Here is a 21294-nt window from a genome sequence, read left to right on the forward strand (position 1 = left end):
ACAGCCCACCAACTGTTAGAGCAGACTTAGCGAAGGGGCACTTGGAGGGACTGGATGTGTTCAAATCAGTGGGCCCAGATGAACTTCATTCAAAAGGGAGCTGAAGGAATTGGCCAGTGTCATAGCAGAGCTGCTGACACAGCTGTTCGAGCACTCATGGTACTCCAGTCAGGTCCCAGAGGATGGGAAAAGGCCAGTGTGATCCCTATTTTCAAGAACGGGAGGAGGGAGGAACCAGGAAGCTATAGGCTAGTTAGTTTCACCTCTATCCTTGGGAAAACTCTGGAAAAAATCATTAAGGATCAAATTTGTGGGAGCCCAGCAGGGGAAATAATGCAGAAAGGAAATTAGCACAGATTCATTGCAGGTAGATCCTGCCCGACTAACCTTGTTTCTTTTTATGACCAGGTCACAAAATGCTTAGATGCAGGAGTCGAGGCATCTGTCATCTACCTAGACTTTAAGAAGGCCTTCAATACAGCATCTCATTCTGCTCTTATAAGTAAACTGACAGGCTGCAGTGTGGATGATTACATGGTCAGGTGGGTGGCAAATTGGGTTGGGGGTTGCACCCAGAGAGCGGTGGTGGACGGGTCAATACCAACCTGGAAAGATGTGGGCAGTGGAGTCCCTCAAGACTTGGTCCTTGGACCTGTGCTGTTCAATGTCTTCATCAGTGACTTGGACGAGGGTGTGAAGAGCACTCTGTCCAAGTTTGCAGATGACACCAAATTATAGAGCAAAGTTAACACACCACAGGGTAGGGAACGGATCCAGGCAGATCTGGATAGGTTGGAAAAGTGGGCAGAATAACATAGGATGCAGTTCAACAAAGACAAGTAAAGTGCTGCACTTGGGCAAAAAGAACCACCAACACACTTACAGGCTGGGGGATGACCTCCTCAGCAGCACAGCAGTGGAAAGGGATCATAGCTGACTCCAAGATGAACATGAGTCGTCAGCATGACAGTGATCACCAAGGCTAAACACACTTTATCATGCATTAGCATATGCATGATGAACAGGTCTAGGGAGGCAATGCTTCCCCTCTGTGCAGCACTGGTCAGGCCGCAGTTGGAGTACTGTGTCCAGTTTTGAGCACCGCACTTCAAGAAGGATGTGGACAACATGGAGAGGGTTCAGAGGAGGGCCACTCTCATGATCAGAGGCCTGCAGGCAAGGCCCTATGAGGAGAGACTGAGGGACTTGGATCTCTTCAGCCTTCACAAAAGAAGGCTGAGAAGTGATCTTGTGGCTGCCTATAAATTCATCAGGGGAGGACAGCAGGGAATAGGAGATGCTCTATTTACTAGGGCACCCCCTGGAGTAACTAGGAACAATGGCCACAAATTGACGGAGAGCAGATTTAGGTTGGACATTAGAAAGAACTTCTTCACAGTTAGGGTTGCCAGAATCTGGAATGGGCTTCCAAGGGAGGTGGTGCTCTCCCCTACCCTGCAGGTCTTCAACAGGAAACTGGACAAGCACATAGCTGGCGTCGTCTGACTCCAGCGCTCTTTCCTGCCCAGGGCAGGGAGTTGGACTTGATGACCTACTCAGGTCCCTTCCAACCCTACCATGTATGAATCTATAAAGGCAAACAAATACATCTGCCAGTAGCAGACTTGTGGAACTCAAATTATTAGCGTATGTACAAGAACATTAAGGCAACTTTCCTACTTTTTGGAGTACCTACTTCTGACAGGAACATTGGATTTAGTATTACAGGGTTCCTGCAAGATAGCCAATAAGAGCTTAACAAATCCAGAGCTCAAAGTTCAAAGAATGACAAATTGTAACTGTTGAAACAGCTTGTCTAGGAAAGTAGTGGACAATGCACTGAAGCTAATCTGTTTTAGCCACAGCTTTTTAGTTCAATATCAAGATTCAATGGGTGAGTGATATTAAATTGTGTAAGTCAGAACAAGTCTCCAAATCATTTTGTAAAAATTCACACACACCAGCTTGAAGGAGGGGGCAGGAGGAGGACTTAGAAAGAAGGCGCTTCACATCTCCAGGCGTGTCCTTCAGCCCGAGCTCCTCTCTACCGTCCATTGAAGACAAGCAAGCAGACAGAGGAGCTTGGGGCTGAAGAACACTTCTGAAAGTGCCAAGCAGCTTTGCTTCTACATACCAGAGGTGCCAAAGGGGCAGTGGGCCTCAGCTTCCTCCGTCACCCAGGCCTATCAGCTCTTAGCACAGATGATTTTGCAAGCTAAAAGAATCATCCCCCTCCCCCAAAGTTGAATAGGTCACAGATATCCCTCTTCTGCAGAAAAGGCCTGTCTGGTCAAATGCTCCCAAACCATGCTTACCACAAACAGGAAGTAAATTAAGTAAATAAAGTAAAGTAAGTAGTAGCCAAAAGGCTTATTATGCAAGTTACATCATAAAAGGATCAGTAGTTGTGTTGACAGAGATGAGAACAAACAGCCAAAGAAAATTATAACAATGATTTCATCTTACCCCCCTGCATCGTATCCCTAAAAGTACAGCTTTACTTTTGACCAAGCCCAAGTCCCTGCCAGACTGTCAGCTTGTATCACCCAGCTTTTCCCACTACAGGATCAAGTCTCCAACGCTCTGGAATAGTTATACACCGTTTGTTTCTCCAGGTATGACTTAAGTATTTTCTCTTACCTGGTCATTTGCATACTTGTTCCACTGAATCCTTGGAAAGCCTAGAGATGTGCATTTGCTTATCGGACCAGATGTTTTTCTTTAACAGCAGTAGGCTGCCCATATTTGTTAGCTCGCTTCCAAAGTGAAGCACTTTGAATCTACAGCAGGGGTTGGCAACCTACAGTCCATGGGACTATTTGATCCAGCCTGCAGACAAGGGGTCTTGGCAGCAGTCGCTTTCCAATGCTGCTGTGGGGAGCAGTACTGGCTGGGCTCTAGCCCCCACCCTCCCTCCAACCCAAACTGGGTGTCTGGCCTGCAGCCAGCCGCAGAAAAGTTGGTCTAAGATGTCCTTTAACAATAAAATCAGAAAATATAGTATTAGCAAATCCCTACGTAACACAGGAAGGGATTCTACCACTCTTGCTGTCAGAAACCCTTTCTTCCCTCTCCCCTCCCCCCTCCTTGGATCTAGCAGTACTTCTCTGTAACCAGAACATGGCAGGGCAAGATAGGTACCATTAAATTCCTGGTGGCCAATTCCCTGAGACAGGCATGTGCTTCACTCTGGAGGTGGGGATAGCAAGTGGGACTGGGATGCTGTTTCCTTATAGGTGTTTAAGGAAGGGAAGTGTTAGTGGCAATGCTCTATCTGCTGATGGGATAAGAGAAATAGCCCGTCTTTCCATGGTTTTCTGCACCATCATGCATTAGACCCAACCAGCAAAGGGACTCTACCCATAGAAAAAGTACTAATAGCAACTTAAAACAGAATCTTAGCAACGCACATAGTAAGTATTTTGTATGCACATTTATTCAAGTCAGTAAAGGCAGAACATGTAAAAAGTTATTCATACAACTATAAATGTACAAATATTAAACACGAGCATGTTAAACAATTTTATTAAAGGAATGGTACTCTTTTTAAAAGGACAGAAAAAAGCCAAGGTGCTGTTTTGTAATTAAAGAGGCAGCATTCTTAGGTGCTATAATTTCTTGGAAATGTTTTTAAAACATATGTAAAAATTGTTTACCATAAGCCCCATCACTTTCTCCTAGAGCTGTTATGGGCATAGATTCCAGACATGATTTTCTAGATTTCCTTACTTTCAGATTTTTTTCATCCATTAGCTTCATATTTTCACTACACTATACTGCTGTAGGATTAAACCTCTGTCTAAAGTGAGTGACCTTTCATATACTGTCAAGTAGGTAACATTTCAATACACTTTCATTTACTCCACTGACATTTTGCTATATACTTCTCTAGTTCTACAAAACATACTGGAGCTTCCATTTCTTAATATTTCTTGTCACACCCCTTGAGTCAAACACACTCAAACCAACTTGTTCTGTTATATATAAAAGACCTTTATGAACTATATAAAAAAGGGATTTTAATTCAACATCAGTGCTATGGATTCTACTTTTTTTAGTAAGTGAAGGTGGGGGGGACTGCTTTTAAAAGTTAAGAGTTGCCTAATTCAATATCACTAGGTAACTACTCAGAAAAAAAAATACTGCTCCCTTACCATATCTCCCCTGCAATCACTCGTTTAGTATAGGGCTGCTCAAAACAAAGGTGCTGGCTCCCTACTGAAGCAACATAAAACTAAGAATTTTATTTTACAGGCTTAATTGAATCAACTTAAAACATTAACTAGAATATTGTTCTTCATAAACAAACTTTTCTCCATTACCCTCCACAGTTAGTTCCTCTAAAAAATTTCCATACTAAAGACTCAATAATTGCTCTAGACACCATGACACCAAGAATTTAAGTGGGAGGTCACTTTTGCACTAAGCACAATACTTCACAATTAAAAACCAAGACCCCAAATAACTCAGTGCCTGGAAAAATTTCAAGAAAATATTATTGAAACCAAGACAAGTTTCACTTCAGAACAAAAGTACTTTTGACTTTAAAGAAAAAGAAAATTCCTTACATTTGGGACCCAAGCCTGATATCAGTCCACTTCTAATTAGTGTGATGGTATCTATCTTTAAACATTTAAAGTACTCCAAGTTAAAACCAGCCCCTTAACTATTTTATTACAGCAATAACATTTGAGGTGCATCATCAGGTCTCCCTACATGGTATCCACATAAAAAAGACACACTGGAATAGATTCAAGTTCTTTATTTTATAATATCCAGTAAAAAACTTAGTTAATAGCATGTGGTAAAAAAAATAGTTTAATTATCTCCTGTGGCAAAATTTAGACCATCAGCTCTGGGCTGCAAGGACAGAGAGGAAGTAAAAACTCAAGTGCCTGAAACATTTCTATACTGTACTCTTCAAAGGAGCCCCAGGTTAAAGGCAAAAGAAAAAAATATTTTCATTATGATGTATTTAAACAGAACTTTGTGTGGTCAGTTATTTTGAGTGCTCCTTTCTGTAGCTGGAAAGGAAACCCCTGAACATGCAAAGAAACCATCCCTACATATACATGATTCAGCCGGTCTAATAATTAAAAAAAAAGTCGCTGGAACTCAGATTAAGGTACGCACATTTGTAGGAGCACAGTCCAGTTAGGATCCCAAGCAAAAAAGAACAAAAGGTCACGAACACATCATCTTAGGGTAAGAGATGACATCTTTGGAGTAGGATCAGCTATACTGGGATGTGTCCTGGCACAGCCAATCCATTCCACTGGTATTTATAGACATCACACACAGCTGTTGCCTTGACCTACTCTTAGGGCTTCAGGGCCCCAAACCTGTGGCAAGACAGTCCCAGGTAGGGGAGGGGGGTTTCCCCACTTGGACACAAGGCCTAAATTGGGGTGCGACAGCCTGCTATGCAGTAAGCACATGTGAAACTATAGTATGAAAAAACAAAACAACAAACAAACAAACAAACCACACGTGACAACCTTTGGTCACAGCAACATTTTTGGCCACTTGGAATGTGACCAGGTGCAAGAAAGTGTTTGCTTGCAACCTTGTGCTGCTATAAAAAAATGGCACAAGGATAACATTTCTTTGCATTGTTATGTGTAGTTTAAAGGGGAGTCTAAGGAGAGGGTCATTGGAAGAGCGACATTTAGGCCAGTAACTACTTAATCCAGTAGTGGAACACAAGGTTTGCAATCATTTTCATTTTGTTTTAAGTTTTGGCAATATGAAGTGCAAGAGATAGCAACTTACATTTTGGGGCCTATTCTGATGATATACATACCAAATAAAAGCAGCTGAAAAAGTTCTCTTAACTGATTCATCCAACTATTTCAAAATAGTATTTATTCACTACAGAAATTCAGTACTCCAGTCACAAGCAGTCAGTCACACTTAACCCCCCCCCAAACTTAAAATAATAATTTTTAAAAATCTGTTCAAAGCCTCCTTCCATTTCCCATTAAACCAAGATAGTATACCAAAATGTCAAGTTACACCTAGCATACCATTAGGAACAGAAGTCTCAGACTGCTCTGCGGCATTATCAATACAAAAGTACACGGGTAACAACTTGTCTCAGGGCTGTGTTTTTTTTAAGCCATTCACTCACTTTACTTTGAGCATATTTTTTAATCTCAGCTACTTCATTGCAATCATACCGCAGCTCTGTAACTAGTCTCCTTTTATATGGCTGTATTTGAGTTTGGTTTTGACATTTATGCAAGTGGTTTCAAAGCCATCTAGAAGTTTTTAATTCCATCAATCTGAGGTCCTCAAAAAAAATATTTTTAAAAACTGCTGAAACTAAGAACTATACCAAATAAACTAATTTTTTATGACCGGTTACCAAAAAAGCAGGTCAAAGTATTTAATAGTTCGTTTCAAGAAGTCTTGATACTGCAACACTTACTGAAGTTATTCTGTGGTTTAAGACTGATACCTTGAAATGAATATGATCAGTTTTTTAATCAAATGCTTTGTTTTCCAAGAAAAAAAGCAATAATGTTATAGCAAAATAATAAAAAAAGTGTGCATGCACACACAGCTATATTTTTCCCCATTAGCAGTTATTCCATAAAGCAGATGTTTTGGAAATTACAGACACCATTTCTCCTTGAGCAAGATCTCTTCTGGTTTTGTTTTTACATTTTTCCTCACTTTATTTTGAATTCATTCTTGTGACCTAGCACTGTTGTTACCCAATTGACTGGCTTTTAAACATTTAACAGGCCATACCTACTGCACACAAGTTGGTATACTACTTCATATCAGTAATATTATACATATCTGAAGCCACGTCAGCACGAAAACAATCAAAGACGACCTGGTTCTCTCAGAAGATATTGCACATAAAACTTAAACAAGCATCAACTAATAGGACATCATGCATCTTACTGACCAGTTAAAGGCACTTTGGTTATGAATGTAGCTGGTACATTTTTCTTGTATGCTCCTATAACCAATAGGATTTTACAGCTTATGCTTAGCACAGATTTTGATGGTCTTGAAAACTGGTATGCTGTATGAATTAAGTGTGGAACCCCCCTCAACCCCATTTGTAGTGCAAGTATTTCAGAGAACAGCATTCCCCTAAAATGACTCTTCTTTAATAGGGAGCAGGGATATTCTTTCAAAGTTCATCCTCCTTCAGAAAGACAGGCTAATATGCAAAAGAGTGGCCAGGTTATTAATTGAGAACAATCCAAGGACTGAAGCCACTACAGTCCAGTTGCAATTCTGTGCGTAATGTTATACAGCATTATACACCAGGGATGGACTTTATGTAACAGCCAGTGGATTAGAAGGAAGTTTGCTTCAGTGAAAGTGTCTCTATAAATTGTAGGCTTTTGACAACTTGAACATACAAGACATTTATTTCACAAAAGGAACACATAAACCAATTTAGGCATATTTATCTCAAAAAAGTAGCTTAGAAAAAAGTAGTCATAAATATTCTAGTGCATTTAAACCAACACATGAGAGTTTATGACCTACTTTGCACTTTCAACAGACCAAGCAAGAGACTTCTGACATCAGCAGCATTTTGGATGTTATGCCTAGCCAAAAATACAGCTTAAGCCAGTGAGGAAGCAGAGTACAATTAATACAAGATCACCAGATACTGAAGATGTTACACCTTCAAGTCAGCAAGCTGAAGCTCCCCAGATCTGGAAAAAGAGGTTATGAGGAGGGGTCAAGTCATGACCTATTTTGCCTGCCACCAGGAATAGACAGAGGTAAACCAATATAGATTACCTTCCTCACTTGGTAACAATTTTAGAACTTCCTATTATATCCAAGTTCCAAACTGAACATCTGTATTCACTTTTCCATGCGTAAATTAAGTGCAGCATTCTTAATTAGTGAAAGCCTCTATTAAATAGATGAATGGAATATCAAAACTAGTGAAAGTCTTTAAGAGCAGTTATTCTTTCTTACTATAATCTCTAAGATATCCCTCTTGTACATTTGGTAATACTCAGAAGGCTCAACTACAAAGAGAGAATGAATGCAGACTTAACAGTATTTAAGATAAGTAACCAAAGGGTGTGGTAGTTTCATTTTCAATATCCCCATATGAAGTTAAAGACAATACTTTGCAAAAAAAGTGTTAGTGCATAAATAAGTGTCTGGCTATTTAAAAATTACTATGCAGATGGGTGACATTCCTCAAAACATGTTAATTGTGTAGGCCAACTAAGAGAAAGGCAAGTGTTTGACTAAGAAAATACACTCCAAATAGTGACAGCATTTGAAGCAAAATATGCTCTAGTGGCAAAGCACTTTTAGTGTCTACTGCACTTCCCTGCTATGCATGACACTTGTTTTCCCATCCTGTTCCTCTAACTTGCCAGCAGTGTGCTCATTTGACTTTGAGACTTTGTTACTTTATAGATTAAGACATGCACCTACATTCAGGCAGTACTGGACTGGATGGCTCCTTGAAGGCTGTTAGGGAGCCCCAGTGGTAGTGAACAATCAGAAATGTGTGCATCGGTAGAAAGAGGCATGCAGGAAGAAGAGGTTGTTGGGGACAAGGAGGGAACTCATGGTAGAGAAAAAAAGTACTAATTCAACTGAAGGCAGGTGCGTTCTGCATTTCTAGAATGGAACACAATATTCATCCTAGAAATTGCAACTCAAACTGAAGGTTACTTTTATTCCTTTAAGGGTAAACCATCCTCTTTTTTGTCAAAGTGGTTAATCTGAATACTAGAGCTGTAACTGCTGTTTTACTAAAGGATGAATGGCAATTCACAGAAGATACACAGTTTCATACCAAACAAGATGTATAAACATCTCAATATCACCTACAGAAAACAGAACACCCCATTTGATTGTCATAATGCAGCACCATAGGAGTAGTCTGAGCCGAGTAACAAGTCTTGCTGCTCATTCCATTGAATTTGCATGCAGTTACAGTAACATTAGCAGCACTGTGATTTACTCTCTGCTTTCAAGGGATCTGGGTCCAGTTTTAGCTTGCTCACATCGTTGTCTTCATTGGGAAAACTCCTGTAGTTGGCAAGTATATTTTCCACCAGGAATCTAGCAGCTTCATCTATGTTGATATTGTCCTAAAGAAAAAAAATGGAGATAAAGTTAATCATATATAAATCAGTTACAAGTCTGACAAATGCCAATTCTTTGCAATTGCAAAACAGTGCAACTGACAGGCAGCAGCTTAGATAGCGATCTATTCATGATGTAGCTTCACAGAAGGAAAAATGCTAGAAGTCCTTTCATAAGCACATGAAAAGCTTGATCCAAATCTTGCTGTAGATTCTCTCTGTAGCAAAGGGGAAAATTCACCAATTTTATAAGTGGAGGTATTCTGTCCAATGTTTACCCTAGTAAAACTGAAGTGGGCTGGTAGTTTCTATTTGGAGAATCATGCTTGGCTTACGCAAGTACTGCAATTACAGCAATCCGTAACTGCAGAAACTGGATATTCACCCACCTATACCACCAAGCAGATGACAGTATATAGCACTTATTGGTTCAGGACAAAGGGAAAGCAATTAAATTAGCATCCTTCATTTTGGAGCATGCACCCATCCAGTCGTGCAAATGAGGAGTCAGAAAGCTTTGATAAGTGTTTAGGAGCCAAAAAATCCCCTAAGAATGTCCATTCTCTCCCCCAGGTATCTACCCACTCAGCAAAAAGAGTAGGAGAAAGAGTGACTTTGGAACACAACTAACTTTGGCTCAGAAATAAACCCAATAGCTTAGTTTAAAAGTAACACTAGACTAGTGTGCATTTAGAACTATCCACACACACGGCAAAAGGCAAAAGTAGAAAACATGATCTGTACTCATACTATATAGGGCAGCAAAAGCCAAAAGAACCATATATATTTGGAGACTAGAAATAGGCAAAGACATGGTGGATAGCCATGGTTATGTATTGAATCTTGCTCTTAGTTGCTCCCTTTCAGTTGCATGCTTTCCATTTTTAAAAGGTTTGAGGTAGTGAGTTGATACATTGTTCAACTCTTGCACCACCCAGAATAGAACGCAGTACACATCACTAGCACATATGGCTGTAAATTTCAATTTAAAAAAAGTTGTACTAATGCATTATTCTGACAGGCCAACCTTGCATATAGCCCTACACCACAGTTTTAGGAAAGACCAAAGAGGATCACCTCATCGTTAGCTTCATCTGAGACAAAAGCAGGAAAGAAGGCAGGCATCAGCAACGGCAAATTCTTACAGTAGGAGAGCTAGGAAACAGTCCACAAGGTATCCTGACAGGAAATTGTACCGAGTTCTGTTGCACTAGCACCAGAATTACCAATGAAAGAACCTAGAGTGTTAAACTCAGAGCCATTTTCTGTACCAGAGATGGTGCCACCCAAGGCTTATCATATTGTCTTCAGCCTAAAATTCCATGTCAATATGAAATAAAAAAAAGATTTTCAGTTAAATTGGAGCTGTTCACAGGCTCTTATTAAAAGGCTAGATTTGAACTTTTGAACTGAAGTTTCAGATTCAAAACTTAAGTGGACACAGAGCCAAAACTCTGAATCCAAACAGTCCTACTTATTCACAGCTCAAAGTTGTAGAGAAAAAGTGGGTGCTCGTATGGGAATTTTCTGATCATTTGTTTTGCTGAAAAGTGCCATTTTGGTGAATGCAAAATGTTTCATTAGAAATTGGTTGAAACAAACTAGTGAAACAAGCAAGTGCAACAGAACTTAGCACTCAAGGTGACCTGGCAGGAAGCTATGCTATTTCTTGTTTGTGACTCCACAAGGACTGCCCAGGAACCAGGGGCTCAAAACTCTCCAGCTTACTGCACTGAAGCCAGAGGACTGGAAGCCTCAAGTTATCAGACTTTTAAGGTTTCTAGACTCCTTTCTTGCTGCTGGAGGATGAATGCCTGACTTCCTGGTCCATTTTCAGTGCAGTGCAAGTCCACTGGGAACTGGAGACAGTTGTGACCATCTGGGTCATCCAGGCATTGTGTCCCCTATCTGTCCAAATGAAGCTTGCCACTCAACCACAAGAGAGCACATGACCTTGCAGAGACCATTTTAACACTAATATCTGCTCTCTCAAAACAAAAAACAAAAAAAACAAAAAACCACCCCCCCCCCCCACACACAGCAACAGTACCATAAACTGTCTACTTAAAATCAGAACACCAAATTGAAGGCAACCTTTATGGGACTATTTGAAAAGACGACAAAAAAAAGAGTGCTCACATTCAGATCATACTATTTCTTTAAGTTTTCCATTTCAAATGCCCCATAAGAGAACCCAAATGGTTGGCTATGTTTTATGGGACTTTAAAACAGTTTAACCATAGCTCATGCTAGAGTATGTATTTTAATAGGAGGCTCTGCATATAATCTTTGAGAGCTAGTCAGTTCAACTAGGCTTTCAAGTGTTTGTTAGGACTTCTTGGTTAGGTTCCTCCCAAGACACCTCTTGCTTACTGTACTAACAGAATAACTGCAGTTCCTTTCAGTACTGCAGAACACACTGATGTTCAGCTCATGCTTTGGGTAACTGCACCTTATTTGTTGAAGTGTTCTTCACTCCAAGAACCCTAGAGACACTATTTCATGATGCATTAAAGTGTTACTAGTAAACTGCTAAGTTTACTGCTTCACATCATGAGGCAACTGAAGTTTCAAGTGGAAAGAAGCACTGCCCATAATTAAAATTTCAGACTGAAAGAAGCTTTTACTCTGCCATACAGGTTTAAAAAGGAGGTTGATCATTCTGCTGGCAAAGCTCCCTGTAGAAACAGACTGCTCTTGAGGTCTTTCAACAGTAGTCATTTTTCTGGTCTGAAAAAGTACAGCCTCTTCCCAGACTTCTCTGCACCTCATTGCTCAAGCTTCTTTTGTTCAGAAAAGCAGATGATGTCCTCTCTGAATTAGTCCTTGCATTTGACACGTTCTATTCTCTACCTACTCCCCTCTTGTAGGTTTCTGTTTGCCCCAAGGCTTCCCCAACCCCACCCCAAACCATCCCTTTCCAACCACTTCCAGTTGCTGGGAACAGCCATCTCACATTTAAGAGTGTTTTTCCCCCATGTCTGTCTCATGTGACAGTTGAAGGGGAAGTGAGCAAGCAAAAGGGAAGGATATGAGAGGCTTTGTGGTTTGAGTTCTCTATGGGCTGCATTATAAAAATGCAGCTTGTAAGTACCAGATGAAAAAAGCCAACTTGAGTCTAAACGATCTATAAAGCTACTAAAATGAAAAAGGAGAAGAGCCAGAGTCTATAAAGCCTTTTAGAAAGCTTGAGGGTTTGCCACAGGCTGACAATATTCAGGTACTACACCAATAGGCTAATATAGAAAATTTAAATATTAACTAAAATTCTATAAATTGCCAAGCGAGTCATCTAGAGGCTTTCAGAAGACATTTACCTCTTTGGTAAAAGACACTGACTGGTTTTTACAAATTCATTTCTGTTGTGCCGTTTTACAAGTCAGGTATCATTCTTCCCTCATTTAAACTATCGGTTACGAAGTTTGAGTTCCCAATAATTATTTTCAGTGAACATGCATGTCAAGTAAATGCAACCAAGTAAACTGGTATTTTGGTTTGTTCTGCATTTTAACTGGGAAACAGAAGCCCTGTAAAACTGCTGTCAGTTACTTCCGTCTCTCCGTCCACACCATAACCAAATATAACAGTTGTTTTAGGTCATTCTCCCCACAAATTAAGTTGGGGGCTTTACACTGCTTCAGTTCCATTTGGCTGCGTATAAAGAGCACAGAATCAATGTACAAGTCATATACCAGAAACATTTGACAGATTACTTAGTAAAAAAAAAAGTCCCAAAACAGGGTCAGAGAAGTTGATAAAGCAGGTCTTGCCTCCTGAATCATCTTGTTTTATATGGTCTGAGTGTAACTGTAATTGAACAAATGAAGTTCTACAAAAAAGAGACTGAATACTTCTCACCATTATTTTGGTATTTCAAAGCATTTAGTTCACTTGTAGAATAGCATCAACCCTCATTCAGTATACTTAACACATTTTGCAAGTCTCTCAGTAAAGGAATACATTTATTAAAACAGTTCTTCCAGTCTCTGCTAGAACAGGTAGTGTAGGCAAGTGTCCTGTACTCCATACTCCTGCCCATGGTTATTTATGAATTTAACTAGGATTTGTTTTTTTCTTTGATCTCTCAAGAGATTTTTGAACACATTTGTTTTATTAAACTAAACTACTCACCTTGGCAGAGGTTTCAAACCATCCAACAAAACCACCTTCCCTGCAGAACTGGTCCATTTGAGAAGGAGTCTGGCCATTGTCTTTTTTCTGGTCACACTTGTTTGCAAGAAGAACTGCAGGGATGGGACTGCCATTTGGAAGTAACACTTTACTGTCCAAGTCATGTTTCCACTTTGAAACGGCCTCAAAAGTGGAACCCCTTGTGACATCAAAGACCACAAAGGCACCAACAGCCTCCTTATAGTAAACTCTTGTCATGTTACCAAATCGTTCTTGGCCTGAAAGACAAAAAAGTAATCAGTAAGACTCGGTCACACACACCCACCCACCCCATTGAAATAGAGGGCTAGATAAGCCAGTACCTAATTTACAAGATGTGATCAACTCCTAAAAAAGGGTGAAAGTGTTGGATAAGCAAACAGAGGAATTTGACCACATGCTGGTTGGTATTAGGAACATCTCTGCCAATAGTAAGAGCCAGTGATTTTCAACTCAGATTTGGACAACAGTGCATAGCTTGCATCCTACAGAACTCTAGCAATGTATTTTAGTGGTTGGTCTTCTACTAAAGCTAGACCAATTTTACCAAATCAAATGAAGATTAGAGAGAACGCTCTCAGAGATCCCACAAGCTCCTCTTCTACAGATTTACTGTGCAGCTAGTTCAGTTTAAGTGTTATGCAAGCTCAGAAACAAGAGGTAGTCAATGAGATGGGAATCTATATCTACTAGTAAAGCACTACACTCACTTGAGTAATCTTTAAGAGGCATCTGTCTTACTACTTTTTCAGTAAATTAAGTTGAAGTAAAAATCTGTTATATCCAGCCAGGTACAGTGTGGGAAGAGGGGAGAGAGACTGCTCTTCTCAGTCAAGAAAAAATATTGGCAGTACTGTTCAGCTCATTAAAAAAAGGGAACAGAGCCATTTGTTTTGCTCACTGGAATAATATCAGCACAATCTCCCCATTTTAATAAGATCAGTACTTCACTGCAGTCTGTGATGAGCTCATTCCCAATAGGAGTTTCCTAGGATTTAAAAAAAATGCCAGCTAAGCAGCTGTTGATATCACCTGGAGTCAGCAGTAAATGCAACAGAGACCCCAAGAACCATCTGTCTGGACTTTATTAAAAAAGGAAAAAAAGCCAGAAGATGTACTACTCCAATAGGATAATTAACACATGAACAGAAGACAAAACCCAAGAGTCTGTCAGAGACCATGCAAGCTAGTTGAGAGAAGAAACTGCCTTCATTCTCTGTCACTCTTAAGTCCAAATGCCATCAACTGGCTCCACACAAAAAGGGTAGAGCTACCAAAAAAAGGGTCACATAGAATCTAGGCGATGTTAAAGTCCCAAAGTTGTAAAGCAAGCTCATTCTCCCAAAGTCCAATATCCTCCAAAAAAGACAAGAGGCAACACATTCCCAAGGATGGAACTGGGTAAAGAGAGAACTGCAAAGCTTTTCTGTACTGAACAAAGTTATAGGGCAAAATGAGAAAGCCCTTTCAAACGACCAACCTAAGTAGGGGTGCTAGTTAGGGTGGGTTAGAAAGTACTCAAAACATACAGTGGTATTTTTCCAGGCAGTTCAGCCCATACGGAACAGCCAATTGGTTTTTGGCTCAGGCAGCTCGCTCTAACAGATGTTAAATTTTCATTCTTCCAAGTGCTGTTTCCACTGCTCTTTTCCACCTGGGCTGCCAGAATTTGATGCAGTGTAGCCACAGTATTTTGGAAGAGTTGGGAAATACTGCCAATTTGCATGCCCATGGCACCACATACATACAGCCATAAAGCTTTGTTAAGCTGTACCCTGAACCTAGTGTGCTCCAGGGTCTTGCTGCTGGATGATAAGTTTATGGTGTGGCAATACCAGCTCAGCTGAATATTTCAAAAAACTTAAACTGGGTTTTGCAAATTAGTTTTAGATAGTGACGTTTTCCCAGGCAATTCCTTCCCTATGCTTTAGTGTTATTAACGGGAGTTTGTACCATTAAGTATGACAAGTAGGGCTATATGGAAAGGTGTGTTCAAAGTGCCATTAGTTTGCAGGGCAGTGTTTTAAATTAATCAATTAGTATAAAAAACAAGTGCTGGCCATATGCAAATAAACCAACATAGTTCCTTCGGTATTTAAAGGCCTGAGGTAAATATTTATTAGGAATTTACCAACTCTGCTGTCATAGTATGTGCCTCTAGAATTGCTTAGATAATGAAGCTTAGCTATTTTAAATCTTCCTTTACTTAGTGAGACAATTCTATAGCAGCTCAATTGAAGGGTACACTGCCTCAAACTAAAATTTGGAGTCAATAAAACAGTCTTGTGCCAAAATAAAATGACACCATTTTAGTAAAAATACACAAGCTTGTTATAACTCATGCCAATGATTGCTTAGTTACAAGTGTGCCACACAGCAGTAGCAAAATCTGCCTTCATGTTGTAAGTAGCTGGATTCTTTTGTGTTACTAGGAGCCATAAATATACTCTAAATTTAGGAATCTTCTCTGCAGAGATTTAGGTTATTTAATTGATCAAGTGGAACAGATTGGATTGAGGACTACATTACTGTATTCTCACATGCCACTGAATAAAGCCATGCACCTGGTTTTCAAAAGGCAGAATAATGAAAAGCTCTTTCTTTGCAAATACTAGTAAGTATGGTATTTTTGCAAGGAAGACAGGCAGCTGTTGCAAGGTAAAAATACCTGCAACTCTTGTAACTCCTTAGCTGCAGGACATGGCAGGTACTGCTCACTGCCCACTCTGCTCCAGGAGAGGGGCCAGGCAGTTCAGCTCTGGCAAGATCAGCCCTCAGCTGACTCAGCAGGTAGTAGCGGCTGAGCTAAAACAGCCTGGCCCCTCTTCTCTAGCCAGATAGGTAGCCAGCAGCATGTGCAAATCCAACTGAGGGCCAATTCTGCTGGAACCAAGCTATCCATGTCACCCCTCTTCTCTTCAAGCCAGGTGGGCTCTCAGCTGAAAAGTCAGCAGGCACCGCTGGCTGCCCAGACAGTTTAATAGGCCGTTTGGCTCCTACAGGATCCCTGCTCCTCACATTGCCTAGTTTAATACATGCCACCAAAATTTCAGTGAAGTGGTGCACATCATAAGCAAATAAAGTGCATACCCATACTGCACAAAGTCATGTTTTCCATTATAAAATTAGAAGGCGCTCGCGAAAAAGGAGACTTACCTTGAACAGCTAGTTGTGTGTAAGGGAGCCATGTTAAGGCTGGATAAATTTTAGGTGTACCCCCTCTTTATTTTGAAGAAAGAGAGCGTAGCTGGTTGTCAGGGACTCCCCAGGGAAGCACTTACTTGGGACTGTCTGCTTTATGTAGCCTCTGAAGCCAGCCCAGGCATAGTTTTTGAAGTGGGGCAAGTCCTAGTTCAATCCAACCCCCAGTCTTGACCTGGCCATTCAGTCCCCAACCCTCCTTAGTTACCCATGGCCTTCCCTCAGGGGACTTTGCCTCTTCAGGAGCTGAACTAGAAGGTGCTCTAAAATCCTAAAAACAGAGACTGTTCTTCTTTAAAAGAGAAGGCCTTTATTGGGCAAAATAGCATAGCAAGCAGTTCTAGCCCCTCCAAAGATTTAAAGTCACCCTTTTCCAATCCACATAGCCCTGAGCACCCAAAAGCAAGCTCCACTGTCATCTCTCCAGTCTCTTTAGCCCTCAGAAAGACACCCTCCTTTTCTGCTGTTCAGTTTTATGCTAAGCTTCCTCTTTCCCTTAATGTTTCCCAGGCAGCAGGGAGTCTTCTGACAAGGGATGTTTGCAAAGCCCCCCCCCCCCCCCAGCAGGGAATCTTTTGAAAAGGGATTTTTGAAAAGCCCCCCCCCCCCAACAAGGCTATTTAATTCTTCATTGTTAGAGGTGCATCCTGTCTCCTCCTGCAGGTAGGGCAGCTCTAGGTCCTAGAGAGGGGCCTATTAACCCCATCTTCCCCAGTGCACAAGCTAGTCAGTGCAAATGACCACATAAATGCAAAGCCTTAAACCAGAAACATTACAAAAACCATACATACAGCATTGGAGGATATTAGTATAGCAGTATAAGACATCAAGATTCAGTATGCCTTTGATATTTTAGAAAAAATAAGACTTTTAAAGGGTTATTTGTTCTTTTTATTGCAGAATCAACTTCTGGAATCTCAGTTTGATTACTGGACACTAGAACAAGTATCCATACCATGGGTACCACTCAGCACAATCGGCATCCAAACAGCACACTCAAGTTTTGCTTCTGATAAAGTCCAAAGGAAAGCTGCCAAGAATATTTTCCATCTCCCACTCCCGTAAATTTAGACACCACTCATTTGTGGTAATTCAGTTTTAATCCTCGTCAATCCTGTCCCCTAAAATGCTGCCCTGCTTTTTTCTTCTCTTTTGAGAGCCATCCCCATACCACATTCACTTTAGTGTCATGCTCAATACATCATTTGCAGAAGCAGATAATCCCTGATCTCAATAGTGTTTTTTTCAGAGTGGAATGCCTTTCCTGTACCAATTGCAAGGCCCCTCTAACTACAGGTGGATTGTCAACCAAAACATTTATTGCAGGATTTGGCACCATCCACATGTGGAGAAAGCCTTGTTCCAACATGTCTAGGCCCATTTCGCTTCCCCCCCCTCTGGATTATCTTCCAAAATAATGGCATGCTTGAAATGGTCTGCATTCTGCTAGAAGTGATATCATTTAGAAGATGGAATGCTACCAAAAGAGATGCATGTGAAATCACGGTACAGATGTTACCAACACCAGGTGAAGGAGACTACTGGTTTTTCAAGAGATGAGATCCAATAGCAATTTCTCAAAAAAAAGTGGTTCTCTTTAACGTTAGAAGTTTATTTCCAAAGAAAATCATGAATCTCTGAAAAAAATCTGTGATATATCAGAGTAAAGCCATTATATCCTGGACCATCTACTAGTAAGCAGAACTAGTAGATTGTAAGCAGGCTTTCAGCATGTATCAAGTACACAATCATATTTAGTTCCCACATGGGGAGACTGCCCAAGAAGTTTTGTAGTTAACAGAAGAGCTTGCTGTTGCAATAGTCCTGCAGTGAAAAGTTCCAATACCTAGAATCTAGTCAGATTTCTTGAAAAGTCCCTGATAGTATTTTCAATTTGCTGCACCATATTTTGACCTTCATTTTCACCTTTTTCATGACAGGCCTTCTGTGACAGAACAGCTAATTTCCAAACACAACGCTTTTTCCATTTCCAATTGGCCCTCGTTCAGCAAGGTTAAAAAAAAGCTTCAGGAAGGCAGAATTTAAGGTTTGCTGCACAGTTATGAGAACAGAGGACAAAGCAGCAAACAAGTCATTCTGTCCTACAGTCCTTTTGCATCTTTTCTATTTGACCACTGAATTATAGAACCGTTTTTGTCAAGGAAGCCTAGCATGCAAAAACAGCAGCCTCTCCAATAGAAACCAATGATTATACTAGCGCCATGTCTAGCTAAAGCCCCTTCTACTTCTGTACTCTGCAGGATGACAGTAGGAGCACCAAGTTGAAGTCTGTACAGTTTTTCTGCACATTGAATTTGTCATCTAAACTTCTTTAAGCATTCAAACTATAGTTTCTTCATCATCAGGTAAAGTGTTGCTTGCAGTATTTACTTTGTGATGACATGCACAGCTGACACATGTGGCTCTGGCCCCAACCCATAGCAGGTGCATTCCCTCATTTTATGGCAGTTGGTATTAGTGGCAAACATGACTAGTTCAACTTTATACATGGCCATTAGCTCCAGAAATATTACATTAACCATGCTAGAATGCCCCTTGAAGTTCAATAAGTTGTGAACCTTGTTCTAGCTACAAGTCCTCAGTGAGCTGCTTTATGGTTCATTTGTACTATGTTTTAAAGTATTAGAGTATACATCCATTTTGTTTTTTATCTTTTTATATAAAAAGTTACTGGATAGCACTTGGTCAGTTTCACAAAAATCTACAGCTTTAGAGGCTGTTTCTTGTATTTCATAAGTTTGTTGTTTTTTTTTAAATCCCCTGTGAACACAGCCATACAAAAAATCTCTGCTGGGGGGGGGACACAAACCCCAAGTGATGTTAAGTTTGAAACTATGAAGTTAGCTGTGCAAAACAAAAAGCTTCCTTAAAACTTTAAAAACTTTTTTCTCTCTCCACTATTTGTACCTAAAGTTCTGGTTTAAGAATAAGGAATGTAACTAATGGATGTGTCTCCTTTGTATATCCCTTAAAGAAATTCAGTTCAAAGTCTAGCTGTTCATGAAGATGGCCTATTAAAGCATGTCATTGTTTTCTCCACTTATCTCCTTCTGCCAGTACTTCCCATGTCTTATACCCACTGAGACATGCAGACAGGCTGTAAATTTATACTAAACAACTGCCTACATGTGGGGGGTCTTAAGCACTCTTAAGCAGATTCTTTTATGGGAGTGATATTAAACTGAAGTAGTACAAATTGCTGAAAAATAGTTCTTCCTCTTAGGCTTCCCATTTACTACTTCAAAAGGAAAGCTGAACAAATCTAGGGGGGCTTATAATCTCTGAAGAAAGCCAAAAGTACCCATAGACAGATGCATATACCAATGGAGGGAGCCAAAACCCAGCAAGAACACACAGGCATTCAAAATGAGGTAGTCTTCTAGTATCAGAGCTTAGGAACATGCCTCTAGCTTTTCATACCCTGAAGTTCAAAGTTAGCTAAAAAGAATAAAAATAGGAGTTAAACTATTTTTGTTGACTGATTTTAAAAAGTATGCACCCAAGTCCAATAGGAAAACCACACCAACTTTGGAACAGTGCTTTTAGGTATAGGAGACCATGACTTTGGTTTTATCCAACTTTTATTCAGTGTTAATGGAGCAGTTTGTTATCCTCAGCCGTGCTTACTGCTGCAACAGCAGCAGATGCTTGGGAAAGCTAGCAAAAGAGAGGTTCTGAAGTAAAGCTAAGCACCCCCAAGAAAAGATGATACTGTTTCCTTATTCCAAAGAAACACTTCACTGTTGGTAGGAGTCAAGAGGACTTCCTTAGAGTGATGTCAAACTCCATAACTGCCCTACCACTTTGCAGTCAGCAAGCCTAAAAAAGGAGACAACTGCCAAACGAACTGTACCTTCAACAACCAATTTTAAACACAGACCAAGTTTTTACCCATGGCAAGTAAAGTTAGAGAATTTTAACCTCAGACAGCCAAAGAGAAAAGACTGAGTTACAGAAGCAGGTGCTTTGGAGACAGAAAGGAGGGCATCTCTCCAGCAGTGGGTCTGACACAGACTTATAAGTATTAGAAATGCACCAATATATCTGTCCATATCAGATTGGCACCAATCATGTCAATTTTCCTTGCATCAGCCATCAGCATTTTTTTGGGCTGGTTTAACCAATACATGCCACCATTAAATGCTGTGTGCAGTCACAGCATGCATGCAGCCAGCTGGGAAACCAGCATCCAGCCAGTAGGTCACAGGGCAGGGGGAAGGAACCATAGAGGGGGCAGATCAAGGCCCCCCATGGTGAAGGACAGAGTGGGGCAGGGGCAGAGGGGCAGCTCTCACCACTACATGCACCCCTGGGGGACCCATGGGGGGGCATGTGCCCCCTGGATTTGTGTGCAGGGTGGAGGCAGGGTCCCTGCTGTGGGCTCAGGGCCAGGTGCTGCGCTGCAGCTGCACTCAGGGTGGGTGGAGACAGCACTGAGAAGGGAGACTATGGCAAATTTTGGGGTGGCTGTAGCCTAACCTGTAGCCCTCTTTCCAGTGCCACCACCACCCGGCCTGCCCTCACCACAGCTCTGGCCCTGGCCCAGGCCCCCCCAACAGAAAGACCAGGACAGCCCCTTGCCCTGAGCCCACAGCAAGCAGCCTGCCATTCCCCTGCATGCAAATTTGGGGTGGGGGGGAGGGGAGAGCAGATGCCCTCATGCCTCCCCCTAGGATGCACTCAGTGGAGGGGAGTGTCCCACCTCCCAATGCCCCCAGATGAACCACCCGTGACTGTCCTTTGCCCTGCCCCAGCTGGGCAGCGCCTACCCCTACCACAGCCCCATTCCCTCCCCATGGGGGGGGGGGGG

The 21294-nt window shown here is 41.1% G+C and overlaps 1 protein-coding gene across 1 annotated transcript in view; it reads right to left on the bottom strand.

Annotated features, from left to right (window-relative positions):
- Nucleotides 1-5933: 5933 nt before the first annotated feature.
- Nucleotides 5934-21294, bottom strand: part of RAB32 (RAB32, member RAS oncogene family) — a 46317-nt gene continuing 30956 nt past the window's right edge. Inside the window, exons 2-3 of the mRNA XM_019527463.1 lie at nt 13224-13501; nt 5934-9098 (exon numbers count right to left, since the gene is read on the bottom strand). Coding sequence (XP_019383008.1) covers nt 8949-9098; nt 13224-13501 — 428 coding nt within the window. The 3' untranslated portion in view covers nt 5934-8948. The remainder of the gene's footprint in view (nt 9099-13223; nt 13502-21294) is intronic.

This window comes from Gavialis gangeticus, unplaced genomic scaffold (genome assembly GCF_001723915.1).
Source record: "Gavialis gangeticus isolate Ggan-Ray unplaced genomic scaffold, GavGan_comp1, whole genome shotgun sequence".
NCBI lineage: Eukaryota > Metazoa > Chordata > Crocodylia > Gavialidae > Gavialis > Gavialis gangeticus.